This window comes from Herpailurus yagouaroundi, unplaced genomic scaffold (genome assembly GCF_014898765.1).
Source record: "Herpailurus yagouaroundi ecotype Mexico unplaced genomic scaffold, PumYag 164, whole genome shotgun sequence".
Classification (NCBI taxonomy): domain Eukaryota; kingdom Metazoa; phylum Chordata; class Mammalia; order Carnivora; family Felidae; genus Herpailurus; species Herpailurus yagouaroundi.
In genome coordinates this window covers 15,378,190-15,389,200 of record NW_024412405.1, presented here as the reverse complement: position 1 = coordinate 15,389,200, position 11,011 = coordinate 15,378,190, and the positions used below count along the sequence as shown (strand labels likewise).

Sequence of the window (11,011 nt, the reverse complement as noted above, 5' to 3'; positions counted from 1 at the left end):
AGAGGGAGACACAGAATCGGAAACAGGCTCCAGGCTCTGAGCCATCAGCCCAGAGCCCGACGCGGGGCTCGAACTCACGGACCGCGAGATCATGACCTGGCTGAAGTCGGACGCTTAACCGACTGCGCCACCCAGGCACCCCAACCAACTTCTAACTTTTCTTATACCATCTCTTTGTCAAACTCAGTACCCATCCTACCATTTCCCCCTCAATTTGCTGTCATGAAGTGATCTCCTTCTCCTTTGAAATTCTCTAAGGAGGGTCTACATATTTTGTCATTTAGAATGTTTAACTTTGCAGTAACCTCTTTTATTCATAATCTTGTTCAAGACCTCATTCAAGAATTCATCCTTGACTAATCATTTTCTATGAGTATGTTTTCTTCTAAACTTCTATATACAATCTAAATTCCATTAGCGGCTGAATAAACCCAAGAAAATTCATCCACTCTGGCAGAGTCTCAGTTGCCTAATTTGTAAAGTGGGGACGACATTATGTATTTCAGGTAGAAGCTGCAAGAATTAAATTCATCATCTGTATTAATCCTCACAATCATTTTTTAAATAAACTTTGAAAGATAAAAACAATAAATGATAGTAATTACAGGAATAGTGCAGGAAAACCCACTATACTTTCTAAAGAAATTATACCTCATGCACACACTCACATGTACTACAGAAAGAAACGCTTGTGACACATCCTGTTCTTCTGCAATATAGTTGAAAGCTCGCCAAAGAGCGACACCGACATCATCTGCTCCATCAACTTCATCATCTGTGTTAACAACGAACACAAAACCAATTCTGGGAAAAGAAGGTGAAGAAGGAATGTCACAACTACCCCTTGAGTCACAACCAACCACCATTTTTAAACATTACTAGACTATAACATCTAGATGGACGGAATGTGTTAATAGAGGGGGGAGGGGAAGTACTTAATTTGAAAAGGTTTGATTTGTAAAGACTATTCACCAACATCCGCCTACCTATTGGATTTTTCCAAACTGTCAAACTCTCTCTGGTGGTGATATTATTAAATGATTGTGTTTTTCCAAGAAAAAAAAAGGGAAAGTGTATTCTTGAACCCAATCCCAGGGAAATGGATCCATCTATAAGCACCCTAAGTGATGAGATCACTCTCCCAGGAAATAACGGGATAAATGAGATTACCAAGCAGCTTTGATTAACATGGTCGATCATAAAGGTAAATGATACTTCACAACAGAGCTGTGTTGGGCATTAGAGACCACCACTGCTTTGAATCCCACATTAACACTCGATGCAATACTCCTTAATACAACATGAATTTCACAGATTTCCTTCAGTTGATAGCTTAATGTTATAAACTGACAATTACCTAAGAGGAATTTTGTGATAATAGAGAAGTTCAGCAAGTTTTATAAAGTCCAAGGTATATTCTTGGGTAGGATCAATAAACAGAACCTAAAAGAAAGTAGATAGTTCATAATCACTATTTTGTTTTAACATTTTGGAATTTTCATGAAATTCAAGTTTAGTCTGATTCCTGTAGCTAAAAGTATGAAATTCAAGGTACAATCTTTTTTTAAAGAAATTTCTAGCAATACTAAAGAATTTTATATAAGAACTTCACAGATAATGAAGGATTTCTAAAGGCTGCACATCTGAATAAGACATGGAATTTAATTACCAGATTATTCATCCTCTTTCTGAACCACAGCACAAAGAAAATTTTTTTATGTGAAGTGAAATATCGTATTCTAAATGTGCACTGGATTTTAATATTTTTAAAAGACAGTAATTGAATTTTGAAAAAAAAATAGCATTGACATAACTGCTCTCTCTACCTTGCTGTAGGAAATTTGTCTTTGTGGGAAAAAAGTATTTTCTACACATTTCAAAGTTCTATAAGGTTCTTTAATATTGTAATAGTGAACTCAGACATGGATGGTAAAGTGATATTTATGTGTTTTTCCCTGAAATGTACTAAACTTTAATCATTAGTTCTTTATTATACAGAAGGAAAAAGTTCAATCAAATTCCTTTCAGAAAATGTAAAAGTGACTCACCACCAATATCATATTGGTATTATAAAAGCACATGCAAACAAGAAGAGGCAGATTATGTGACACTGCTGGCTTTGGACAGTCAGTCATGCCACCTTAAGCTTGTTGCATCAGGTGAGTATTTCCTTCTTATTACACAGATGTCTATTTACCAAGAACAAGGTAATCCAGAAAGAATGCTGACATCTCTATAAAAGATGTATATAAAATGTCAAAATAAAACTCACCAAATTATGAAAATTACGCCTTATGGAAGGTACAGTTCCAGGGAACACTGGCTTTAGAAGCTCCTGGCAACTTGTAGGCCATGTAACGTACAGATCATCATTTTCTAGGTCATTGATCCACTAGAAAAGAATCCAGAAATCTTTAAGTATATTAACACTTAAATCATCTTCAAAGCCAATTTTTATTCTATCAAACAAGTAAAATCGTACACAGAAATTTATATATTTCTGATTAAATGGAAGAAGCCAGTTGAGTATTCTTTACATTAAGGAATACGTCATGTACAATCTTTATTACCATGGCCTTTAAGAGTAAGCCTTCCCCCCCGCCAGAACAACTGACTTCTATTCAGGTTTGTTTTTCATATTAAAAAATAAAATTGGCTGGGGCGCCTGGGTGGCGCAGTCGGTTAAGCGCCTGACTTCAGCCAGGTCACGATCTCGCGGTCCGTGAGTTCGAGCCCCGCGTCGGGCTCTGGGCTGATGGCTCGGAGCCTGGAGCCTGTTTCCGATTCTGTGTCTCCCTCTCTCTCTGCCCCTCCCCCGTTCATGCTCTGTCTCTCTCTGTCCCAAAAATAAATAAACGTTGAAAAAAAAAAAACATTAAAAAAAAATAAAATTGGGGGTGCCTGGGTGGTTCTGTCAGTTGAGGGCCTGCCTCTAGATTTCAGCTCAAGTCGTGGTCTCATGGTTGTGGGATCAAGCCCCTCATCAGACTCTACGCTGGGTGTGGATCCTGCTTAAGATTCTCTCTCTCCCTCTCCCAGTAGCCTCCCCCAACCCTCGCACGTGTTCTCTCTCAATAAAAATGAATAGGTAGGATTGCATAGAAATTACTCTCCATAAACTATTTGAGAGAGATAAGTGTTTATCTTAATTATCAGCAGTAGAGGAGGCAATGAGGTCCTCCACCTCCCTTCTCAAATTTAAACCCTCAGACATAAGGGAAATAAAACATGATACCTTGGAAAGCCAATTAGAATCAGGAGGTAACTACTTACACTAGACTAAGCCGCCTGCCTGAAACATGCTAAAAGCGGGCGGAAAACATATAAACCTTTGTTTACATGGAGGTAAGGTCAACCAACAATCAAGAGTCAAGGAGTTACAATCCTTGAAAGCAGGAGGCGTTAAGGGAAAAGCTCCATGCTCACCTCAATTCTATCCCTAGGGGCATTTTCAAAATTGCAGCCTGGAAGAACTAATTTAAACTGAAAGTGACAGCCATATTGTGCTGGAAAGACAGAAGTTAAAATTAGGGTTTCCTAAATGGTAGGAACTGGGCCAGGGTGGGGGTGGGGAGAATCCAGGAGAGGAGGAAACTGCAGGGAAGAAAACAAACTGTCTTTATACAAATTCCTCTCATTTGCTGACTACTAACCTGCACACGTGAGCATACACACACATACTCACCTCAACACTGCCAAAAAAAAAAAAAAAAAAAAAAAAAAAAGAAGCTAGGGGGAATTGACACTGGGAAGTTGAAACTGCAGCCAGGGCATGGTAATAAGGAGACAGAAGTTGAAGTTCAAAGTGTTAAGACTTTGGTAAACACTGTGCTTTGAGAAAAGGAGAGGGAGGGCTAGCCCCTAGAAGTGAGACACACAGCAGAAGAGCTCTCACAAAGCCCAGAAACCTGCCTCAACAGAGCCGGGGGAGGCCTGCTGCCTGGACCGCTGGGCAAACCTTACAAGCCTTTGCTTCCGTGACTTTACATCGGCAATTTGGGGCTCCTCTCAAAAACTGCCATGTAAATAAAGGACCAAATATTACAACGTAAGAGAAAAACCAGATAACATAGGACTTACACAAGGACTTTAATGATTTACATATTAAAAAAAGAACAAAAATAGGGCCACCTGAGTGGCACAGTCGGTTAAGCATCTGACTTCGGCACAAGTCATGACCTCATGGTTTGTGAGTTTGAGCCCCGCATCAGGCTTGCTGCTATTGGCATTTAACTCGCTTCAGATCCTCTGTCTCCCTCGCTCTCTGCCCCTCTCCTGCTCATTCTCTCTCCGTGTCCCTCAAAATAAATAACTTTAAGAAAATAAAAAGAAAATGGATGGAAGGATGGAAAATGTTAAGAGAAAAACCTATTTTTTAAAAACAGAGCCAGCAGGATATTCTAGATTTTACTTAGTTTTTAAAAAAAATTTTTTTAAATGTTTATTTTTGAAAGAGAGAGACAGAGCACAAGCAGGTGAAGGACAGAGAGAGAGAGGGAGACACAGAATCCGAAGCAGGGTCCAGGTTCTGAGCTGTCAGCACAGAGTCCAACATGGGGCTCAAACCCACAAACTGTGAAATCATGACCTGAGCCAAAGTCAGTTGCTTAACTGACTAAGCCACTCAGGCACCCTGGGATATTCTAGATTCTAAAACTCTATACTTAAATCCTAATTAGTTCTTAGAGTTCTCAACTGTAGACTGGACACGGAGGAAGACAGTGATAAGTCAGCTGGAGACAGGTCAATCAAGTGTATATTAACTAAAGTACACAGAGAAAAAAACAGTGCAAAAATTCAAACATAGGGTAAGAGAGATGAACGACACAGGCAAACGGTCTATCACATGCCCCTGAAAGTCCCAGAAGAAAGGAGGGTGGAGACCATTGGGACTGAAGAAATTAGGCGGCTTCTGCAGTGTTCTAGAGGTTTTGGAGAGCTGAACCAAGTCAGAGGCAGTGGTTTCAGAGAGAAGACTGAATTCAGAGACACACACACAGAGGGACAGGTAAGAGGGAAAATCTAGGGTAATTCATGGCTTTCAGAAAGGAGCAGCATACCAACACTGAGACAGCAGCTGTCACAGAAGCAGGTTGTTGAGGGGAGAGGACAGGAAAGGGAGACGGTTCAGTCTGGGACGTACTGAAGAAGTCCATAAAGACACGCGGGCAGGGGTAACTGGGTCAGCTGCAACAATTTCCATTTTGTGGTTAACAAGTATGATGGGGATCTGTGATTAGCTTACTTCTGCTACCATCTGTCCTGGTAATACTGAGGGGAGGGAGAAGGGAGAACTTCAGTCTCCCTGGAAAAGTAGGTAGTGATATATCTTGTTTATGTTTCTGAGATAACTCCTGCCAAGATGTGAAGGTAATGGGAACAGTTCTAAAGATCCTGGCAATATGCTAGGAATCCCCTATGAACTGGAAATCTTGGTAGACTCTAGGAGTGTCTAGATCAGTTCATTGTTCTCTGGGAATCCGAGGCCAGTGGAGGAAAAGGCACCAGAGTAGAGGATGTGAATATCTGATCCCCCTGATCACTTAATATTGGTTTTATGTGAAAAACTGGCCTTAGAATGCTTTATGGATCTGTCCCACTGAACCTGATTAATGATTGGAGGCAGAGTCACTTTTAATATGGATCAAAATAGCTGGAGGTGTTTACTGAAAATGCAGATTCCTTGGCCGGCCTTCAGACCTACCAAGTAGCAAGAATCTCAGAATAGGGCCTAGGAATCTCCATGTAAAACAAGTGCCCTTGGTGATTCTTACCACAAATACGGCAGTTAGAACAAACACTACAGCAATGGCCCAATTTATAGCATGGGTGCTGGGTAAACTCACCTACGTGATACCCTGATCCACTTTGGAGAACTACAGAGACCATGGAAATCGGGTGCATAGGCCCAGAGACTGAACTGCCCATTTCTCACTTCAAGTAAATTTACAGAAGCAGCAGCAATGAGCTTTGTGAGCGTGACCTCACAAAGCTGCATCGAGAGCTGGCATTGAAATTCCAATGAACTACCTCTATTAGTTTCGTTGGTCGCAACTCTGGCCTTTGTATCTACTGGGCTGCCAAGACACTGAATAAAAGACATTGTTATTAACAGAGTAGAACCTACCAGACGATCTCCTCAGTGTCCTAGGAGCTACACAGGTCAGCAAAAGGACACAAGGCTGGTCATGGTGTTACACGATGACTCTCTTTCTGAGAGAAGCAAAACACTTAAAAGATTTATAATTTATACCTTTGGGTTTTCTTGAGGGAGTGGCATCAGCAAAATGGCTAAGGAATTCCAAAACTCCACCCTTACATAAAAGCAACAAAAAACTAGAAAATCTGGGGGGGGGGGGGGCCCCCAATCAACATCATAAGAACTATGAAAACTAACCAAAAGCTTGCAGCAACCTTGAGAATACTGAAGAAAAATGGCTGAGTCTCAGTAAGAGCAGTGAGATTTGTGGTGTGATAAGTTACCCCAGCCCTATCTTCTGCTACCAAGCTTATCAGTAGCTTTGACAACAGCAGCCTGAATTCCAGTACCAATATTGGAGAAAGTACAATGGACTTCATTCTGAAAGAATTCTAGTTTTTGTTTGAACGGTCTGGTGACTTCCTAGAAAACCCACTGAAGACCAGGGCTTTATCTGACTGAGTCATAACAGTGTTAGAGCTGCAAACCCAATTTGAGGAAAACATTTATGGGCAAATGTTTTAGTTACTCCTCCCTGAGGCAACAGAAAACGGTTGGGATGAAAGCAGAGTAGTCAAAATCCAGTGAAGAAAGGTTGGGGAATGAGACATTTTGGGAAATAGGGTTTTAAGACATTCTGGCATATTCCTGGGATTTTCTAAACGGCCCTGCACATGCCCAGGGAAGACTGAAAGGCCCCGAATTCTCTTCTCAGGTTGACTCTGAAGTTCTGTGCAAGCAGGGAGTGAAGGCTGAGGCACATGCACACTGCTTGGCTGAGGGTCTGACCCAAGCTGCCCCCTCCTCCCTCAGCCACACACATAGAGCCCCTATTCAAGACTAGGAGGTTTTCTGGGTCCAGGGATTTAAGTAAATCTCTGTCCAAAATTGAGTAGATGACTAGGCTAGAATAACAGAGATTTCCATGGCCACACACAAAAAAGAATATAGACTTTACAAAGTTAGTTCAGAGAAGACACTAAACAAATGATAAAAACAACAGCAAACAGTAACAACAAACCCAGGGAAGGTGAGAATCTGACTTCTAGTTCAAAATGTCCCATGTTCAACAAAAAATTAAGAGGCATTGAAAAATCCTAAAATATACATAAGAAGACAATTCCATTTACAATAGCATCAGGAAGGATAACATACTTAGAAATAAGTTTAACAAGTAGTAGGCTTGTACACTGAAAGCTACAAAAGATCACTGAAAGAAAATAAAGACCAAATGGAAAGGCATCCCATATTCATGGATCAGAAGACTTAATGTATTAATATAGCAATACCTTCTAAATTATCTATAGGTTCAATGAAATTTCAATAAAAATGCCAACTGTCCTTTTTCCAGAAATGGACAAAATGATCCTATAATTCATAATGAAGGGCAAGGGTCCTAGGAGTGCCAAGATAATCTTAAAATAAAATAAAACAAAACAAATTTGGAGGACTCACAATTCCAATTTCAAAACTGACAAAAACTACAGTAATCAAACAGTGTGGTGTCTGCATAAGGGTAAGATATAGATCAATGGAACTAAGAGTCCAGAGTAAACCCATGTGTCTACGGTAAGCTGATTTACAACATTATGGGGCTTGGATGGGAAATTTGCTGTCATAGACTGTGGGGCCCACTGTGGGTAGCAAGTTACATTCTTAATCTGGATAAAGAATTCATTTCCTCTGCCTGTGCTGACTAGTGTTTGTTTTTAATCTTATCACTGTCATTTTGTGACAAGAACAAAGAATTAGAGCTGTTTTGATAGGATGACAAATGGCTAGGGTGACTTGGGAACTTTAAAGAAAAGGAAATTGAAGAAAATGATCATAAGCAACTCAGGAATATGGCTACATCACGGATATCCCAGAATAGAAGACAGAAAATTGCAGCTAGGGGCAGGGGTAGTTTTGGTGGAATATGACCCAGCCCCCTTCATGATGGGGGGTCTGGCACATTAGACTGAAAAGGAATTACAATGCAAAGGAGCCAAGCATACAATTGTATGGTCATTTTTACAGACTTTAACAAAATACTAGTGAAACCTGATGGACTGTGGCAAGACAAGAAACAGGAAACTAAACTATATAAAATTTAAGTTGTGTCTCCTGACGTCTGGTGAGAGAAACCTAAAATGGTTAACCAAGGATGGGAGAATATTCAATGACCTTCTTGAGTTTTTACTCAACTTTTAAGCAAGCAGATTTTAAGAAATAAACTGCCAGGGTTTGTTTTGGGGAGGGTATAAATACAGAGGTCGAAGTAATCTAACTCAGTGACTCAGCTTTTTCTGTAAAGACAAAAAGTACAGAAACAGATCCAGGGGGAGAAAAAGAACTAAACGCAAAGTATTGCTTTTGTTCATGAATACCTGTTTTGACATTAAGGCATCCAACAGATTTTCTGAGTGCTTCCTATGTGATAGGGCCTGTTGGATGCTGAGGATATTTAACAAAGTCCTGGTTTTTATAGAGCTCACATGCCACTGGAAGAAGATTATATGTAAACAAATAAATACATATCATATTGGAAGGTAGCAAATCTAAGCAAAAATCAAGCTTATGCATGAGTTAATTTTGCTTTCACAGACCAAGGTGAAGAGTACTCAAACCCAGAGCTCTGCATTTCTTGCCAGTTTTTTTTAAAGGAATCCAGAAAATCAACTCTCACAAATAATTATCTACTGAAAGCAGACACTTTCCAAGTGGAAAAATAAAAGCATTTGAGACACAAAATTTCCCTTAATAATATGCAAAAAAGGGTATTTAAAAAATTAAGCTATTATTTAGCCTTTAAAAAGAATAAAATTCTGCCACATGCTACAACATGGATGAACCTTGAAAACAGTATGCCTAGTGAAATACAGACAGAAATGGGCAAACACTATATAATCTCACCTTTATGAAGCACTTAGAAAAGGCAAATTCATAGGGACAGAAAGTAGAACAGAGGTTACCAGGGAGTTTGGGGAGAAGGGGAGAAGGAGTTATTGCTGAATGGCTACAGAGTTTCTGTTTGGAACAAAGAAGTTCTGGAAATGGATCTTGGTGATGACTTTACAACACTGTGAATGTGCTTAATACCACCAAATCACACACTTATAAAGGTTAAAGGAGCATATCTTATACACATTTTACCTCAATAAAAATTACTTTGATACTCTTAGAATGGAAAAGAACGTCTCCTAAGGTGTCCAAGAGCTGGATCAAGAGAGCTGTCACAGCAGTGCAGTGGGGAAATGGCACTGGGGGCAATGGGGACAGCATCAGGCTGCCCCTCTCCAGTGGTGACTGGCCTTCGTGGCCAACCCGGGAGGACCAGGATGTTATTTTATAAATGGAGCTGCAAGGTTTCCTTATAGATTTATTTCTTATTAAGAGTAGTCTTGAAGACTACTTTCCTTTTCTTATTGTAGCCCACACTCCCAGTGTCTTCTACAAATGCACGAATGCTTGAAAGTCACAAAGTATTAGGATTACTAACATGGTCATTCCTTTTTCTGATGAAACATTTTTAGAGAAGACATCTGTTAATGGAGCTTAGAGATTTCCAAGTCAAAGTAAAATCTAGCCAATGAGACAATGTGGTCTAAAGAGCAGTAAAACACAGTAGCAATAAACATTTATAACAAGGCACTTAGTGTTCTAGAGAATACACTAATAATACCCTAGAGAATAAACTAATTAATAACTTAGGGAATATGGCATTTCGTTGTTGCTGTTGTCTTTCCATGATTCTTGGATGGTAGACTAAATTTGTAAGTGAGAAGGCTTTTCAGGTAGGACAGAACTATAAAAACTGAGATACTTCCAAGAAAATCCTTAAATTTTTACATGAGACAGTTAGCAAGATGTTCAGAGAGGTTATGCCTCTTTACATTAAAAAAAAATTTTTTTTTTCTGGGGTGCCTGGCTGGCTCAGTCAGTGGAGCGTGTGACTCTTTTTCTTGAGGTTGTGAGTTTGAGCCCCACGTTGGATCTAGAGATTACTTAAAAATAAAATCTCTAAAAAAATTTTTTTCCCCAATCATAGAAAGTAAAATATACCTGCTAAAAATTTGGCCTTTACAGAAAGCATGAAGAAAAAGACCCAACTACCCCTTAAACCACATCATCCATTAATAAGAACATCTTGATACATTTCCTTCTGATCCTCTATCTTATCATGTAAGATAATCTTTTTTTACTTAACATGTAAAACATTTTTTTAATTTAATTTTTTTTAATTTAAATTAAAAAATATTTTTTACTTAACATGAGAGCACAGTCATTGTTCCTGACACATCCTTATACACACAATCCTTATAAACATAATTTTGGTGTCTGAATAATACCTGAGCACATGGATATAAAATTTACAACATTTCTCTATTACATACTTAACTCATTTCTATTTTGCTTTAAAAACATGCAGTGGTGATCATATCTTTGGGTATAAACACTTTTCTCCATTTCCCACTATTTCCTTATGTGAGTTTCCAGTGAAATTACTTGATCAAAGTCTATAAATGCTGTAAAGGCACCACAGCCACAACTGCTTCAAAGTCTTTGCCAATTAATGCTCTTTCCGTTTGTCTTTATATCTGTCTATATTTCCTCAATTAAGTTGCAGTTTGTATTATTCATTATTAAGATTATTACATAGTAATTATCCAGGTACTTGCATTTTTTTTTAAACAATAAAGAGGATTTATTGACTCATGTAACTGGAAGGTTCAGAGAAATGGAAGACTTCAGTGTTGGTTTGATTCAGCAGCTCAAAATGCCATCAAGGACCTGCTTTATTTCCCTCTGCCCTCTGCTTTTCTTTTTTTT

General features: G+C 39.1%; 1 protein-coding gene across 1 annotated transcript in view; it reads right to left on the bottom strand.

Moving 5' to 3' along the window:
- Positions 1-11,011, bottom strand: part of UGGT2 (UDP-glucose glycoprotein glucosyltransferase 2) — a 204,828-nt gene that overhangs the window by 105,120 nt on the left and 88,697 nt on the right. The window contains exons 13-15 of the mRNA XM_040487223.1: positions 2,273-2,392; positions 1,358-1,443; positions 669-804 (exon numbers count right to left, since the gene is read on the bottom strand). Of these exons, the coding sequence (XP_040343157.1) occupies positions 669-804; positions 1,358-1,443; positions 2,273-2,392 (342 nt within the window). The remainder of the gene's footprint in view (positions 1-668; positions 805-1,357; positions 1,444-2,272; positions 2,393-11,011) is intronic.